Raw genomic sequence first — 19371 nt, forward strand, 5'->3', positions numbered from 1 at the left:
TTTACCTTTGTGTAGCACATTTGTCCTGCAGTAATACAAAGTAGCCACGTGCACCTTGGTTTTTAAAAAAAAGACTGCCACAGATTGTTTAAAAAAATCATACGAGAATTGCGTCGTTATTTTCCAAATTAGACGCACCGATGGCAATTTCGAAAGTAAGAGCTTGACATACGCACCCAAAGGCATCATCAGTCGACGTCAACTTCAGTGTGTTTTTGACTGTTCCCGGTTGACATGTGAAATTCCTTTCACACAACAAAAGAATATTTTACATTAAGCATTGCTGCTGTTGTTATAGACCGAATAGTTAGTTTGTGGGCGATTAATGAAGAACATTATTGCGTTAAATCGACTGACGAAGTGGATATTGTAACACTGATTCTACTTTTATGACATATATTGGTATATTGACATATATTTATAACATATATTGGTGGCGTATATAGACCATTCTTTTAATATTTGAAGTGAGTTTATGTATGACAGGGAGTGGTGTGCTGTGCAGAGGCAAAGAGCAACCTCAAGTTGGCATCAGTCGTGTGGCACGTACGCTATCTGCAGGAGTCCCTAGAGGAGGGGCTACTGGAGAGAAGGGAGTAATCTGATCATGAAAGGATGGATGAAAATACTTTAATAGCTACAAATGACACCGACCAAACTAGGATGAAAGTACAGAGATAGATAAATGGTTGGTCAATCTGGGTTTTAACTGGAATCAGTGTTTTGGTTGCAAGAGCAGGCATACGTCACACCCCCCTGAAACTTGGGAATATGGTTTATATCATTTCTAAATACAGTATCTGCAACAATCAACTATGCATGACATAAAATTCTTAAAATATATACTCATATATGAAAAATATTATTAGATAGCTACATTGTAATAATTTACATACACACGTTACAAAACCGGTAGTCTTAATGCAAGACTTAGTCTTAGTCTTAATGCATAAAATAGATTTTTGGTGGCCCATATTAAAACAGTGGCAATTTTATTTAAATTATTTTTAAATACAATTAGAATTATTGTTAAAACTTCAATGAGCTGGAAAACTGTGATAAATCAAGTGCCACACTCTAATGTAGCACTACATCTCCCATGATGCGCTACTCCGGATACGCGTGAAAACAGCGCAAAAGCCCCGCAATGAATAAGGACCACATGAATGCCTGTTATTAAAAACGCGATTTCTTTTGAATTTTTTGGTTCTTTGCGTGACGGACATTTAGACTTTACGCATTCGGTTTATTGTCACCCAGAGATGGTTACTTTTGTAAACAAGAGGATATATTTTGTGTTAGATGTAAAGTATCATCGCTTCCTTACGTGTGGTTGGCAATACGGACGATAGTGGCTAAAGTACTTAAAATACAAATCTTACAGAACTAAAGTGAAATCTATTAAAATAACACGTTGCAGCATTGAAGACATGAAGAAGCGGGAAGGTAAGTCCAACCTTTGAACCTTTGAGACGGAGGCTATGTAATTACCTAACTTAACGTTACTAGTTAGCTAACAGTAAGGCTATTCAAACATGCATGCATATGTGTTTGTTAGTATATGTGTATGTGTATGTGTTAGTAAGAAAAAGTAATAACAAATAATAACAGTATTAATGCATAGATGACATATTCAGCGCATATAGTGTTTTAAGTATAAACGTCCACGTGATAATTACCCTAAAGACCTCAAGTGATTTGAGTAAACTGATTTGCAAAACTGGTGCCCCTTTAATTTGACATGTAGAAAACAATTTAAGACATTATAGGAAAGTTTTACTGATGCAAACTGCACTGGACCTGGCTTTTTCTGCCATGTGACAGGTGAGGGATGTCCTCATAAATATTCTGATGCAGCGCAGGACCGTGATGCAAGTGCAAACCCATCTTCACCAGTCATTGCTGCGTTCAAAGGCAACTACTTTTTGATTTTATTTTCACTTACATAGTTGCAGTATTTTGTTACAGTTTTGAATACACCTATATTGACACAACCTTTTCTGTTTGTTTTTGAAGTTTTCCAACAGGAGCTTGACACGAAGCATGACAAATATGAGCGCCTTGTTAAGATTTCTCGAGACATAACCATTGAAAGCAAGAGAACTATTTTTCTTTTGCATAGAGTGACCAGGTATGTTCTGTTGTACAAATATTAAGTTAATTGTTGAACTTCATTTGATAAGGGATTATAGATTTATTTACTGTTTTCAAATTCAATGAGAAAGTGGTGCAGAGTTTGCTGATTTTTACATTATTATTATAGATGAACTTTTAATTGTTCTATTTTTCTGGAATATTTTTAAGGGCTAAAAGATTCATTGTTTATGTTGACACACTGTTTATGGACTGTCCAATTGCAATAACATCTTGTAAGTTCTGTTTTAAATGCAACTTCAAAAAATTGTTATTTTGTATTTCTAACTCATTTTGTGTGTTTTCTCTGTAAGTGTACCAGATGCAGAGGAGGTTCTGAGTGAAGCAGATGTAAAACTTGATGGAGTCAGGCAAAAAATCGGCCAAGTAGCTTACGAGCTTAAAGGAGAGGATATTCATCAGTTTCACAGAGCCTTCACTCCAGGTGAATTTTCACACACCTGATTATATTCTTTAAAATAGTAAACAACCCCTACATGAACTAGTGTATCATTATCATTTGATACTGTGTTGTTTTGGAGTCTTGCATATGAGTGCGTGCAAAAATGGTAAATGGTAAATGGCCACTTATATAGTGCTTTTATCCAAAGCGCTTTACAATGTTGATTCCCATTCACACACACACTCACACACTGATGGTGGTGGCTGCCATGCAAGGTGCTCAACTGACCCACCGGAAGCAACTTGGGGTTCAGTGTGTTGCCCAAGGACACTTTGACATGTAGCCGGGAGCAGGGCTTGAACTACTTACCCTGTGGTTTGTGGAGGACTGCCTTACCAACTGAACTACTGCCGCCAAAAATATTAAAGACAAGGCTGCCAAAACTCTTTTTGCACCACAAAGATACAAAGCAAACTAGATTTCATAATAGCAATACATTACATGTCTTGTGGGTTTATGGTTTCAAAATTATTAATACAATTTAAAACATTACACATATTATACTGACATACTCTGTTTTCTGATGGTGTTAATTGTTGGGCATGCTGGCTTAGATATCAATTTCTCAGTTTTTTTTATAGCAACATTGCCTGTTTTCTTTCCTGGCTGAGCTGGATCTATAGTCACACAAAGAGGGAATATTGTTAAATACAGTTAAATTTGGAAGATATATCTGCTTATAGAAGGAAAGTATTTTTCATTTTGTGAAACAAGAATGCACAATGACCACACAGATTTCTTTTTACTCCATGGTTCTCCAATTTGACATTAAATATAATGGAAATGCCTAAACTAATATAAACTGATTACAACCACTTATTTAATACTATGAATTGTTGTTACATTAAAAAAAATGCATCTCTGAACTGACTGAAGTTTGAAATTACGCACAGGCTTTCAGGAGGATTCAGGTTTGCTGTGCTGCAATCATCTCAAAATCCATTTTTTGTGCTTTATTGTAAAGTCCCTGATAATGTGAGAGCGTGACTTTGATGCAGAGATGCATGTGATCGACACGCCCTCTGATAAAAAAAAGTTTTCACTAGCATCAATATCAGTTTTTGTTAGCGTAGCCAAAATATCTGCAGAGTTAGGAGAAAAACATTACTTGAAGCAAGACTGAGCTGTTATCTAGCAGCTGGGGAAGTCATTGTTAGATTGTGCTAACTCTGGAATCAGTGGTGCATCCTTTGCTACGTGACCAGTCTCAGTTCCCACCAATTACACCAATTAAATTTTTTTTTTTGTACCTAATTTTATCGTCTTTATTAGACTGAAATTGGACTTTCTACAATTGCTCTCTAGATAAACTAGTATGGGAGTCTCCTATTTTGTTTTGTTTTACATAAAGACCACAAAGATATTGTGGGGTAGAATTGAACTAAATGGCCACTGATAACAGAGCAGCATAGTGTGTTGATAAGCTCCTTAGCTTGACCCTTCTAGCACCAGAGAGACAGTGATACAAATGCACTTTTGGGGCTCAGGGTTCACCTGCAACTCCGTGAACTGTACTATGGTCAAACATTAAGCTCAGTTAATCTTTACACCATCTGTCGGTGTTCATGGATTAGATAAATTTTATTTATACATTAAGTATGCGTAATAATATTTTAGCAAACCTCCCAACATACAATATTTAAGGTTTGTCGTTCAATTTTCTCTTCCAGGAAAAACCTTGTGTTTTCTATTTGGTTTTCCCTGGGTCATTGTTCAGACATTATCCTCAGTAACGTTTTGTCCTGGCTTTCAATGAGCAAAGGTAACTGCACTTTAAGGCCACTTACGGTAAATGACCATTCAAAGCCTGTAAAACCTTTTCATGTTGTTTGTGGTAGGCTGTTGTTAAACTGTAATGGGCGCTATCATTTTTTTCCTCTGGCATTATTAAGAACAGCATCACATCAAGTATAATACAAATAAACAAAAGAAAAAAGCTACACAAATACACCAAGTTACAAGTGCATTCCCTGTATTCTAACAGTGTGAATAAGCATTTACACATTACCTTAAATAATGTATATGACTGATCAATCATTTCTGGCAAATCAATTAGCATATGCAACAGTTTAAGCGAAAACATCAAAAACAAAATTTCAACTTTATTTTCTTTACTGCTTGTGCATATGACCTTACTGTCCCCACCAAGTGTGTAAAACTCAGAAAGCCTACACAGACGTTCAGCTGTGGTGCTAGTAGCTTGATGAACACACTTTTTTACCTGTGCAAAAAATTGCTTGGTAATGCTGCGAACAGAAAGCAGAGTCAGTACACAAACAGTTGGTAGGAATGTAAATCTATATCTATACACTATTAGGTCATAGAGGCAGAAATACTTCATGTGAAATAATTGAAACTCGATGAGAAAGTAGTTTTTCGGAACTTTTTAATAATTCACAAGTAAAACAAACGGTAAAAGCCAACACGTTAAAATAATAAATAGTTTAGCAAACAGTCTAAAGGTGAGATGGTTAACAAGGTATTGGTGGCTTTGACCCACGTCAGTGCTGGTATAATAGAAATAAAAACTTAAGTGAAAGTGATTCCAAGTGAAGTCGAGATAAACCAGATCCTACTCCTGGCTCTGTACTTTGGTTAGTGACATGGAGATAGGAGCCCCTTTGAAGTTCAAAAAGTAAACTTCAGACACAAAGTCTTCCGTCCTGTGATTATTTGATTCTTGTTTACACAGGGCCAGAAAACAAATGAGGGGTCATCTCAGCTCACCACAAAAAATGGCCACTGTTGTTCAATCAAAAGACTGTGACAGGAAACAGGTTTTATGTGAATCATTATCTACATCTATGATCTGTATTATGCCGATATAGTGTAGTGTTTACACACACTCCATGTGCTGAGCTCACTTGATACATAGTTGACCTACTTTTTATTAATGGTATTCTTTTTTTTTTTTTTTATTACAAAAACGGATAAATAGAGAAAACAAAGGCACCCACCTTCCATCACCCCTTTTCGATTAAAAGCCAGAGAAGCAAAACATCTGGATGTACTTGCCACTGTCTGATGGTGATCCATTTTAATGTGATGTCATACTTTAGGGATTCAGGAGTATGTGGAGGCCGTCTCATTTCAGCACTATATCCGTCATCGCAGCCTCATCAGCCTGGAGGAGATCAATGCCCGGCTGGTGTTCATGAGAACAGAGAAGGCAGATCCAAAGGTAAATTAAATGAAGACTTGTGAAGTTTTGTCGTCTCCTCTAACACAACCGTCCCTCTTCTTCATTTTCCAAAAAATAATAGTTTGACATATTGAAGTAGTCTTATTTGTTCACTTTCCTCTAGTTTGATTACCTGTCATGGCCAATATGAAGCTGCAGTAATCAGGTGCTTAGCTTAGCTTAGCATTGAGCATGGATTTGTTGAAAAGTAAAACCAGCAGCTTCACATTCAGCATACAAAAATGAGAGTGGTGTAGGTCTTTTTATCTTACTTTCACCAAAGAAGCTGTTAATTGTATTGCCTAAGATGTATGTTTGTTTTACATTATTTTAGATTTCCTGTCAAAGTAGTTGCAATGACACACAACGACATCATTTAGTGGTACTCTGCATATTTCTGATCATTATGAGTCATTTTTTTGTTTTCAAAGTAGATGGGCTCTTGTTGATGCGGACAAAATTGCTTGACCCTCAACAAATTACAGTAAAAGCCTTATTGTGATTGAGAAAAATAGCTTGTTTGGGCACAGGCTTGCACTAGAAGTACATCTGCATAATTTATTATATATTGTAAATATTGTAGTCTTCCCCGGTATAAAATCCTACTGATAAAAGAATTTCTGTGTGGAATCAAAGTATTTCAGGGTAATTCTCCTACAGATTGCTTTTTAAATTCATATTCTTTCTCCACCTTTTCATTTCAGGGCTCAGCTGAAGCTCTGTCGCCGGCTGCTAAGGTCCTAACCTTCCAGGTGACGCCTTCTGACTATCTGCTTGGCGTGGCCGACCTGACTGGGGAGCTGATGCGGATGTGCATCAGCAGTGTGGGCAATGGCGACATTGACACACCCTTCCAGCTGAGCCAGTTCCTGCGGCAGATCCACGACGGTTTCTCTTATATTGGAAACACAGGCCCGTACGAGGTGTCTAAGAAGCTGCACACACTCCGACAGAGCCTGGGCAAAGTGGAGGATGCCTGTTACACCCTCCGTGTCCGCGGGTCAGAGATCCCCAAACACATGTTGGCCGATGTGTTCTCCATCAGGACCACGCTCATTGACCCTGAGGAAGGAGTGGTTTAATCCTGCACACTCTGTGTGTTTTCTGTGGTGTCCCTGTCTCTTTTAGTTTTGCTCCAGTTTAATGGTTGTGTTTTTAATGCGATTTATGGCATCTTGTTTCGTAACATGCTTGTTCATTTCATTTTTATTATTCCTATAAAAACAGCATTACAATAGACAATAGATTTTTTTTTTCTTTGATAAAGATCTGATGACTTCAGCTGTTTTGCATGAATAAAGGTTTTGTGCCAAATATGCCATGATCTCACAGTGTTTTAAGCTGCTCTGTGTGTGTGCATGTTTTTTTTTCTTTCTCTCTGCTCTCCCTTCTATCAAACACAGATAATCTAAGCTAGAACCATTGGCTGCCTCCGCTCATTGCATACTGTGAGGAGGTGGAACCTGTGACCTTTGTACACTACGTGCCTACTGGCGCACGCACGCACACACACAAACACACACACACACACACACACACACACCGAAACAAGCCATTGCTTACTCATTCCACCCTTGTTAACAACGCTGCAATGATGCAAATTCAATCAAAATATTAGAGGCCACTGAGGAATATACCTGGCAGAAAAGTTATTCCCTCCTGTTGTTTCTTACTCACCTGATGAGGTCAATTATTACCAAACAGATGGATGTTCAAGCCAGTGAGGAAGAGCCCTTGTATTAATACAGAGCCAAAAAGATGTCTGCACAATCTCTAATGAGTAATATAAGCTGTTTGGCCAAACTAAATTTGAAACTCAAACCATGGGAAGCAAGTGGAAAATTGGTGAAGTTGACCTTAAACTAGATATTTGCAGCAAATTAAATTTTGTGAAGATAGGCAACATAGAAAACCTACCATGAAGTGCAGTTGGCTGCAATAGTTTCCAACCCCAAATGTCAAAAATGGTAAAAACAGACTCAACATAATATTCAATGCAACTGACTAGTACAAATGTTACTTAATCAGAAATTAGGATGCCAACCTTTGCACTAATTTCCTTCATTTTACTATAACCTTTTATAATATTTAATCATTTTAATTACTTCTAATGATAAAAGACCACTTGTTGTGCAATATGCAGTGTTAATTTGTTAGGTTTACTTTACATGCTATTTCACTGTAAGGGGATGCAAACTTAGCCCAAACCCTAAGATAATAATAATGCACATACATGTTTTTTATTAACAAAAGTGATAAAAATGGACAGTGTTACGATGTTAAAAAGTTATGATTAACAAACAATTAACAAATTTACAAATGATAACAAATGATAAATTAGTGCCCCCCCCTTGTTACATTAACTAGAACATTCTTTCTGATCAAGTATTTGTTGTATATAATTGTGACCTGATTGTTATGTTGATGTAAAATATGTTTAAAAAGTCAACTGAAACACTTCTTCCAGTCGATTTAAAGTAAAGGAGACTCAGGCAGTTTGCACAGACAGTTAAACAATGTGAAGGAAAGCAACGTGTGAAGACTGACATCTACTGGACGTTTAATAGCAAACAGCTATGTGTTTGTGCGGCAACGTACGGCTGCCACCGTGAGAAAAAAATGTAACGAGAAAAGTTTCTTCTCGTTGTCCCGAGAAAAAGCTCATTTTAACGAGAAGATAATATGAAATACTCCATATGTAGTGGATCCTGCCCTCAGAGCCGCTGCTATTGTTGCTGACATGGACGAACGTCTTACTTTGTATTAACAGATAATAAAATTCTGATTTCATTAAATGGTGATCCATTTTAATTCAATGGGGCAGTGGACTGACAGGATGATCATATGACTTTACGCACACTCTACCAATAGCCACCCTAAGGTAACTGCCAATATTTTAGAAGTAGAACTAAGGAAGGGGACCGCAGCCAGACTCCGAGGAGAAGATATGGGAACAGAAAATGATGGAGCAAATGCAAAGATTCTTACGTCAGGGGCATAGTGACGAGTTTCCTGGGAGATGCTACATCTCAGGATCCAACAACCACAACCAGCGTATTTAGAGCTGATGAGCTTTCTTGAGGAACCATTACGCGCAGTACAGGATGAATCGATTTCAGCAACTTAAGGGTTCGGATGTGTTTAATGGCGAAGTCTTGGACTAGCAGCTTATTTGAAGATCACCGAGGTGTCTATGTGGAGAGGAGGGAGGAACCGCAGGGGGGAGAGCAGAGGAGAGGGGGTGATGGGGGACTGATAGAGTGGGACTGAGAGATGGGATGGAAAGTAAGCCCATGTTTTAGCCCATGTTTCTCTGTCCTGTTATCAATTTACAGAAGCAATGTGAAATAAACTGACAAATATTTCCCATTGAAAGATATTACTTTCACTGGTGTGTAGCCACCAACATTTACTTTATTTGTTGTTGGTAAATATATGGTAAATTTTAGATTACAAACAGTGAAATTAATGTTGGTGAAATCTTTAGTTCTTTAATCTGTGCATTAATGAAACTGACTGAAAACTTTAGATTTCTGGCTTATGAACTGAATTGTACATTCCTGTCAATAGCATCAAATTCAATTGTGTTTAAAAATATTTTGTTATGAAAGTAATTGTGCATTTGTACATAAAATGACATTTAACATTTTTTGTACATACTGTGCACATAAAATGGGGATTTGCGATTGCAATAGTGTACTTTTTTGGCAAGTACTTGAACATTTACCTGAGTATTGAGTTTGTGTACTTCTACCACTTTTGATTCCAATGAAGTCAGTATCTCTCTCCTTCATTTCAGGATAAGCTACAACAAGTCGCTCACCACAAGTCAGAGCAGACATGAAGTCACTCCACTTCTGAAAATCTCTCAAGAATGTATTAACAAATGTTCATATACACGTACAACTGTGTAGGTAGGAAGGTGATCCGGCGTAAAAACCGTGCCAAATCAACATGTGGACAATGACCCCCTTTGGTGACCCTGAACTCACGGGATAAGCCAAAAGAACAAAAAATAAAAACATTAATAGGGTTCCAATTTTGAATGTACAGTTGCCCTGAAACAGGAATGAAACACATACTCGGATGTTAAGCCTTACCAAACAGAGCAAGAAAATATTCATTGTTTATTGTAGGTCATGTCTCTAATGAAGCTCAAAGTGGAAAACAACAGTGATTACATTTTTCTAAATTATCTCATGACAGAGTTGAAAAAAGCTGCACAGTATTGCCACCCAGTAGTACTGTACACATTCAACATTTGGTCAATGTAGATTTAATGTCACATAATGCAAATTAGGTCATGCTTCCTGAATGTAAGCATGAAAGCCACTGTAGTATCTGTCACAGATTGAATATTAGATTCCAAGGACCACTCGACGGGAGGACAGGAAAACACACAGTAAAAGGTAACAACTAAATAAACACAGTAAAACAGAACATTAACTTAAATATGGAGGAGAGGGAAGACAACCTGAACTGTAACAGTGCTGGGGAAGCAAGGAAACTGGCTTTATAAACGAAAAGGGAAAAACAAATAGGCAAACTAAGCAGAAAACAGAGACTGACAGACAGAGACAAATAAGTAACCAAACCTCAGATCAAAATGGCAGAAACACAGTCCAAATACAGGAAACAGGCAAAAGAAAGAAACAGGAGACCAAACAGAGAAAAGATCTGGAGGCTTGCTGTGCAGGAACATGCAACATAACAACAAAGAGGACCTGAAGTAGACAAGGGGCACGGTTGAAAATAATCAGGGCTGATGACAGGCAGAGAGAACTGTAACACAGGATGTAGGCTGAGTTGCTACAAAATTAAAGCTTGGAACAGGAGGTGAAGCTGGGGGAAACAGAGACAAACTGAACTGAGGGAACAGGATTGTGATGGTCAAGAAAAAAAAACTTATGTCATACTGATCTGGAAAGTTAGTATATATCACCAGTCACTGTACTGACTGCATCCCATAATGTGTTTTTATACATTATAATACAATGTTACTTTGTCCTGACTCTTTCACAAAACCACATCAAAAGAGTCAGTATTTTTAACATGAACATAACTAAGTGTCTGAAAAATACACAACCAGAGACAATATCCTTTCCTAGATCTAGTCTAAACAATGTCCATAATAGTTATTGTTCACCACAAAACAAGTCTAGTTTAATCCACAGTTCTGTGTAAGACAAGTATGTCCAAGGCAGCTTCAGGTCAGGGCAACCCATCAACAGATGTGAAGATGGCTTCAACCTTGTGTACACAGAGCACATCATAACCTGCGGCAAATCTCAGGAACTTTCACAGACCTGCTTGATCCAAACCTCTGATGTACTGCTGTAAATAACGCAAACTCAATCTCTCTGCTTCCCTTGTAGGGGATGCATCCAAGTAACATGACGACCTTTCGTGTTATTGGTTTTACATCTTCACACATCCTTCGCCAAATTTAAACACACTTTTTGCAACTTCAGACATTTTATCAAAAGCATATTTGGGCTGTTGAATAATTTGCTTACAAGTGTAGCTTTCAGATTCACGACTTTCTGGATGCTTCTTTCACTCATGCAATCCAGTAAGTCATGCAACTCCTCCGGCTCTTCACCAACAAGACCTTCCTTTAATGCTTTCTGCAGAAGGTCTTTTTCGCTTGCTGACTGACATACAACAGCAGCAACACAAACAGCAGATCTGAGGACAGTGACTGTTCCCTAAAATTTAGAGCAACAGTGAAAGCAGGACACCGATGGTTAGGAAAATAGCGGTGGTCGTGAAAGCCCTTGATCAGTATTCTGCCAACTGACCTCCATCCTTCCTCCTCCCTTTTAGGGGATAGTAGTAGCACTCTCATTTTCATGTCCTTCAGCTGCATGGTCGAAAAATTCAGTCAAAAACGCAGAGTAGACATCCATGGAAAAATCGTCTGCATCCGAACCTGTTTCAACAACGTAGCTGAATTGTAATGGGCAGTTTAACATTTTGGATCTTTAAATTAGGATATGATTTCATCAATCACAGCATCTCCTTCATCACATATCATGATCTCAAATGAATGATATGACACTGACACATCATTTACAGTGTCCAACTTCATATGTTTCAATAAGCACATCTGCCACCTCAGCAATCTGTGAGGTTGCAGAATCACAAGATTTTGTGCACAGGTAAAATCTTAACACACACATCTTCATTCAATACACATATACAATATAATGGCTGAACTCTTTTAGATTGTCCATTTGGAAAGAACAGATGTCTTGCATGACAAAGAATATCAGCTTTTTTTGCATCTTTTGGAAATCAATTCTCCTTGTTCGTTCGCATTTTTTGTTCATAGTTGCTTCCCATTATCCCTCTTCAATTTTCCTGGACTTTTTCTCTGCCATTTGCTATTTTTGAGACTGTTTTTTCCACATTTTAAGCCTTCAGTTTCCCAGTTTCAGCTGTTGGATTAATGCCCATTTTTCCTCTCCATTTTTTCTCCGACTGTCTCTGTGCTTTTTGTAGACCATTTTGACTGTGATCAGCACAAAACCTTTCAACTGCAATTCTGTCACCATATATGGAAATACACATGGCCAGGACGTCATCATCTATGCTTTCAATTAATATGAGATTAATCTGCAAATAGAAAATGAAGGTTACTTTTTGAGGAATAGAACAACATTCTTACACTATACTGAGGAAAAATATTGCACATCAGCTTCAATATGTGTATCAGCTTGTAGGTAATATAAAGTAACATATATAAAATGTCTGGGTTGTTTGTTTTAGTGAACTCTGTTACTTTTTGATACATGTTTTGCATAGGCAGAACAAATACCCCAATGACGTCTGGGGACAACAAACTATCTCCATTATTCATGATTGATAGACGCTGTGTACTTTGGGTAGAAATTGGGGAGGCGTTGCATCAGGAAGGGTGTAAAAAAAAACTGTGCCAAATCAACATGCGGACAATGATGCACTGTAGCGACCCTGAACTCACAGGATAAGCCGAAAGAACAAAAAAACAAATAAAAATAACTGTGGATCCCATTGTACCAGATGTGGCAGATGCTCCTCTCAAAACAACAAAAAAAGTCAGTGGCTGGAGAAAATACCAAAATATAAACAATTGTGTAGCAGAACAGCTTTCTTCTTTCCCCTACTTATCTGAGACTCATTTGGTGATCTTTAAGAGCAGTCTGACCCTTAGGCTGGGAACTGACTAGTCACAATTGCTTTCTGAAAAGCGAAAATGATGTCACATTGTCACTGCGCTGTTTTAGCATTTATTGGAGCAACAGAATAAAAATTTCAGATACCTGACATTTATTTAGAACTGGTCAAAAATGTAATAAAAGATATCTGCAACTACATTTTTTGTCAGAATTTTATTTAAAGGTATCTGTAAAGACATTTTGACTAGTCAGAATGTTCCATTGACTTGAATGGGGGACCAACTATCTGTAATGTTAATTCCAGATATCTTTAGTTACATTAGGACTAGTCAACATTTACAATAAAGATATCGATAATGACATTTTGACTAGTCATAATTTCGATCAAAGATATCTGTAATCAGTGACGTCATTAAAATGGATGCCCATTGCCCATTGGATGCTCATTTCATATGTCCAAAATCACGCTAACATCACTGATGTTATTCCAGTCATGTCAGTTAGATCTATTTGCAAAGAAATTGTGAGTAGTCAAAATTAATTTTTAGATATCTTTAAAGGTAACTCTATAGTCAGAATGCACATATAGATACCTCGACTTAGAATTTCAGCTAGTCAAATTGTAGTTTTAAATATATAAAATGCCATTTGAGACATCTAAAATGCAACTATTGAAAGTCACTCTTCACGTTTTAAGTTAAAACAGCATCGGCATAAATACCTTTGCAAGACATCTGTAATGTGTTTGTAGATATCTTAAAAGGAACTTTGACTAGACATCAAAGATATCTTCAAGAAAGTTTTGATTAGTTAAACTCTAATCAAAGATATCTATAATTGAATTTCAACTAGTAACATCTTAGTTTGAGACATCCAAAAAGATAAAGCTATCTTGTAAATGTAACAAATTAATTGGACAATTCTTTTATTTGGAATTATGACTAGTTGAAATGTCATTCAACATATCTGTAATTTAAATGCTGACTAATCACAATGTAATGAAAGATATCTGGAATTCACATTACGGATAGTCAGAATTGAATTGTAGATATCTTAGATTTCTTTTCCCCATTAATAGAAATGTAATCACAGATATCTTTAATTTCTTACTAGTAAATAATGTAGTTGCAGATATATATAATTACAGTTTTGACTAGTCATAAATGTATTGCAGATATCTAAAATATTAAATGAAAATACAATCCTTTTACAATACAATCCCTCTTTTGTTCTAACATGTTTTTCAAACCTCTGTCAGCCCATGGGATGGTTTTTTTTTTTTTTTAAATAAAAGCACATTATACCAATGATGCCTTTTTCCATTTTAATGAGAAAACATTGTTGTTATAATGAGATATTGTTTCGTGTTATAACAAGATACTTTTCTCATTAAAAGTATAACGAGATAAAACCGTAAAAAATAGTTAATAATTAATTAATAATAGTAATATAGTAGATTTAACTATACTAATACTAAATTAGTACAAGTCATAACAAAAATAAATGATAAATGATACTGTATTCTGACTCATGTGGCACCTAATATAAATGGAGTTGATGGTACCAGAATGTCCGGTGATGATGAGGGGTGAATGATGAAGAGAAGGTGAGGCATGACCTGCTTTTTTCTGTCTGTTAGATCAAGATTTACCAAAATTGTCACCAGTTTTTAATATTTTGAGCATACTAAGGGCCGATGCACACACATATTGGGAACCATACGCCTGTATGGTAAATTAGGTCCTAATTTTCTTGTTTTTGGTTTTCCAAATGTTCTTTTCGGTTAAATGTATCACATATGCATCAAACAGCTAACAGTTTGTGTTAGAAATTTCTCACAGCTTCAAAGACTTGTCGCCCAGGCCTATGTGGGTATAGCAGCCATGACAGGCATTCAGGTGATCTGATATTAAGCGCCTCTAAACTTTAATACTAGACAGGTGACTTCGCTTCACAGCATTTAGCAGTAGATGTGCAGCCATGATCTGCCACACAGGTCTCTCGTCCTCCAGAGTGCAGTGTAACTACTGGGCGCTTCGTTCTGTTGTGCTGGCTGAACTGAGCTTTGTATCACTTGGTCTTTGGGGCCGTCAACCAGCCAAGCTGAATGAATGGCGCTTTTGGATCAGTGGAAAGGAAGATAAAAGACTCTGCTTTATGTGGGGTCTCTATAGTTTTCTCATGCATTCCCTCACTGCATAAACAAAGGAGCACTTTATATTACATCAGGATGTGTTAAGGACAGGACTATGAAAAGGGAAATGCAAAAATAACATGAATGTCATACATAATGAGGCTAAGTTTTATTTGTGGTGGGCTTTGGTCGACTGTCATCTGTGGTAGTTTCATTTTTTTTTTTTATTGCCAGTTTGGGATATTTTGTGAGTGTAATAAGTTGATTGAAATACTAAAACCCCAGGAATAATGTTTACAGCTTCTAAATAAGTTACCACAAGAATGATATTTAGTGATAAACGTGCACTTGAGCTAATACATTTCCTGGCTGTCGGGCAGCTTGTTTGTTTCCATGTTTCCTGTTTTTTTATTTATGGGATTTTATTTGTATCAAATGCCCTGATATGACAATGGGGCTACAACAATACTTGTATAAATACAAACAGCAACAATGTTTAACCCGGTTTTGAGTCTGCATCATTCATGGACTGTCTGCTGTGGTTATGAGGCGGTCTGGAGGAGTCAAATTCCTGGACACGTAGGAGCTCCTCACGTTGCCCTAACACGACGCATGACGCGCGGGCGCAGCGGATAACGGATTACTGATCGACTGATCGATGAGACAGATTTTTCTCCGCTATAACCCGTGCCAGTACACAACCGTCATCTGAAGTTTGTTCATTTGCCTCAAAGAAAATGAGACAATGAACATCGTTTGGTTACAGAACGTATTTTCATGCGCAACTGAACCCACTTGTTTGCCGCTGGGGAGAAATTTAAGAATCTGATACGAGGATCAATACTTGTATCATCGCGAAATGTTTATTATGGACAAAGGAGCTCGTGCACAAGCCGGTTTCACACGTTATTCTGAAAGTGGGAGGAAAAACTAACAGTCTGGATTCACTTTTCCACAACGGAAATGAGATCAGTCCCTGTGCCTGGCTCCACTTCTTCTAAAACATGGTCGATGTGACTCCACCGGCCCCGGGATCTGACTTTATTTGACTTCTGAATACAAACTGATTTGAATTAATGGGAACATGTTTGCTGCACTGATGGGGCTGGAATACCACAGGAAATCTCAACATTGCGAAATGACGGAAGGTAAACAATTGGGTTATACATTCTTTTTAAACTTTCCACTGCTGTCATTTTACATTACCAAACAATTATCCACGTACTAAAACATTCATATAGCACAATACTAGTGGTGGTGGTGGTAACGATGGCTATTTACTTTCACAGCCCCACTTTCCTTTTTAAGAACCTAATTAATAAACGCCAAAGAACAAACACAATTAGGACAATACCAGAGGATGGGGGACTAAACAAGAGAATACAGAACAAAATGATTTAGCTAATGGGCAATAGAGGGTCCTGTCCTCACATAAGAGGAATCAGTGGGAATGGATTAGGTGTCATTACGGTAATACTGTTTTCACTAATCCAAAACATGACAGACCTTCACTGCTTTTTTATTTATATATTTAATTATTTTAAAACTATGCACAGATATTCACTGCTAGCCTATGGCCCATGAATTGTCTATGGAAGTAGCTGCACCCCTGTCTTTCAGGTCACAGGTCAAAGACTCTCAGCCCCTCCACCTTTTGGATGAGTGATCATAGCTTATGAATTGCAGTTGTGTAAACACTTGTGAAATACTCAGAATATGCAGAAAATGTGACGGCAAGAGTTATGGTGACATGTCTATCTACCAAAGCTAACTTGCATATTTCACATACAGCAGCTGCTTGATTTAGTTCTGGTCAGATAAGACGCCTATAAGTAGACATTCTGTCCTCTTTTAGACATACCAGACTGATTTTATTATGTCTGTCTTTCAAAAGACAGCACATGTTTTCTCATATAGGTGCAACATAAAGAAAAAAAATGGCTTGAGTTGAGTTGTTTGTTTGGCGCTCTCAGCGTCAGCCCCTCTCTTCTGCACTTTCCCAACACTGACTCCACCATATTCAGCTGCTTTATGATTTTCATTTGACCATACAGGAACTGTAGAGAAAAAATTATCAATTCACCAGTGCAAAGATACAGTCTTGGAATGTGAGACATTATAGTTTCCTGTGAATCAGTATAGATTTGTTTTTGCTTATAGATTCGCTACTTTGTCATCATTCGTCATATTTATGGTCAAACGGACTCATCGCTGATTTTCACTTCCTCATTTCTGACACTGTTGTCTGTCTTGTGAGATGTTGCACATCTGCTTCTCCGGGGACTGCTGACATTGTGTTTGTATCAGGGGTGCTGAGCTTGTTCCCCAAACATTTGTGTTTTTATGAGATCCACTGCATTCCTCTGCTTCTCTGAGGGACTTTCATCAACCAATGAGATGCATTGTTTGTCCTGAAGGGCTCTAAGGAGGGACTCTTTAATCTCTAAAGGTAAACAATTATTTGAGCTGCTTAATTTTGTCAGACTTTAGGCAGATTTTTTTTTTTTTAACATTAGCAACAAGTTACAATGAGAAATCTTCAGTTGTATTTTAACCACTTTAGGTCATCTTTATCTTATATGCTGTTTCTGCTGAAATAGTACCTCAGTGGCTAACAGGAAGCAGCAAGTGACATACATCAGAAAGGAAAGGCATGCACACACACACACACACACACACACACACACTTGCAGTGAGTCCTGAGGCATTTCCTTCCCCTTTACAGAGAAGAGCCTTATTTTGGTAATCGAAGCATGGTGTGGATAGAGGTGGATAAAGTGACAGTCTTTATCATCGAGCCCTTATCCTTTCAGCTCTTGGGCTCCTTGACTGTGGAGTGGGCTCTACATTATTTCTTTTCCACACCAGATGGTGGATGGTCGTATTTTGTACTTTACAGAGCGTGTTGGGTTTCTTATTTTGGTTATGGAACAGTGGCCTCGTCTGCAAAGAAACTCTAATGGAGCTGTATGTAACCTAAGCTTTATTGTGGTGGTCCCAGTGGACAGAAAGCTTTTACTGCTGACTGCTCTACACACATATACATACACAGCATGTGAACAGTGGGAGCCCCCCTGATGTTGCTCCTTCCCCTTAGTCTAAAATCCCAGCTCTCTCTTAATTGCTGCCTTTATGTGCTTCTTCCTCTTTGATAACAAGGGATGGTTTAGGAGTGACATCACTGCAGGTCAGTGGAGCAGTGAGCTGTGGTTTGCAATGGGAATGGTTTGTTGGATGGCCATGTTCCTGTGTTGACAAAGAGCTGAAGGCACAGAAGTGAAAAATGTGTTTAAATTACACAAATTCAGTATTATTATAGATACTGAAACTGATAGCATGCAGTATATTTTCTATGTATTTATTAATAAAACTCACTGGGTCTGTTCTTAGGCTGTTTACATGTCTGACTGAATTTTTACAATGACCATAGTATGACTGCTCCCACTGTCTGTAGCACAAAAGTGTTAGTGTGTCTCTGTGTGTCTATGGTGTGTGCGTGAGTGGGAAGTGAAAATTGAGAGCTCGAAGTGAAAAAGGGAGCAGCACAGCTGTACACAAAGGGGCTGTTGATTCCCCCCTTGGATCTTGCCTCCCTCTCTGTATCCTTCACGTTATATGTTCTAACCATGTGGAGCTACAGCAGGTGTCCAGCTCTGAACGCAGACTCTGCCACCAATTTCAGTTTTTTAGCATCCAAGCATGCATCTTTACTGTTTTGGTTCACTCTCATTGCTCTCATCAACCTGGTTTCTGGCCGTACCAAGTAGCCTATGTGCTCACTGCCTACAATAGTTAGCAGCTGTTCGATGTTATAAAGCATTGAGCAGCTAGAGAGCGTGACCTGAAACTAATCTTTACTCAGTATTTGATGAAGGTCAGACTGGAGCTAATCAGTTAGATACAACCACGACTTCAAATGAATGTTGCATCAACTTTATTGTTGATGCGGTTGTTGCTTGTTTTATTTCTTACATCATATAATATTGCTGCTTAAATCATGACTTTGTTTTTCTTTACTTCTCAAAAATGTCTCGATCCTTTAATAATATAAATAAGGCTGTAACACCGCCACAAAAATAGATGTTGTTGCTGCCCCAACAAAAATCTTGATAGCCAATGTGGATAATGCTCATTCAGCTTTACTGCCACTCTCTCACAAGGCCTGTTAATGTATGGTAATATAGTGTGTTTTCAAATATAAACAAATTTAAAAGTATCTAGAAGTATTTTTCATGTGGTCCACTCCTCCATTGAGGGGCGTGACTTATTTAAAGATTACTGTGTGGCTTTGGTATTTCCC

At 37.7% G+C, this 19371-nt stretch overlaps 2 protein-coding genes across 6 annotated transcripts in view; both read left to right on the forward strand.

The window, feature by feature from the left end:
• The first annotated feature begins 1004 nt into the window (after positions 1-1004).
• On the forward strand, positions 1005-7101 carry tsnax (translin-associated factor X). Its single transcript, XM_067525551.1, has 6 exons — positions 1005-1446; positions 1825-1914; positions 2017-2131; positions 2448-2578; positions 5656-5777; positions 6482-7101. Exons 1-6 carry the CDS (start codon positions 1431-1433, stop codon positions 6857-6859), a joined length of 852 nt encoding a protein of 283 aa, XP_067381652.1. The 5' UTR covers positions 1005-1430; the 3' UTR covers positions 6860-7101.
• Positions 7102-15635: 8534 nt separating this feature from the next.
• The window catches only part of disc1 (DISC1 scaffold protein), a 38817-nt gene continuing 35081 nt past the window's right edge, over positions 15636-19371 (forward strand). For 3 of the 5 annotated variants that reach the window (XR_010916252.1, XM_067525558.1, XM_067525559.1), the window contains exon 1: positions 15637-16219. Coding sequence is in view for 3 of the 5 variants with exons in the window: in XM_067525558.1 (XP_067381659.1) it covers positions 16156-16219 (64 nt within the window). In the remaining 2 variants the exon portion in view is untranslated. Of the gene's footprint in view, positions 16220-17378; positions 17521-19371 lie in introns of those variants that run through there. The other 2 variants (XM_067525562.1, XM_067525561.1) reach the window with 2 other exon arrangements.

Source organism: Channa argus, chromosome 1 (genome assembly GCF_033026475.1).
Source record: "Channa argus isolate prfri chromosome 1, Channa argus male v1.0, whole genome shotgun sequence".
Lineage (NCBI taxonomy): Eukaryota > Metazoa > Chordata > Actinopteri > Anabantiformes > Channidae > Channa > Channa argus.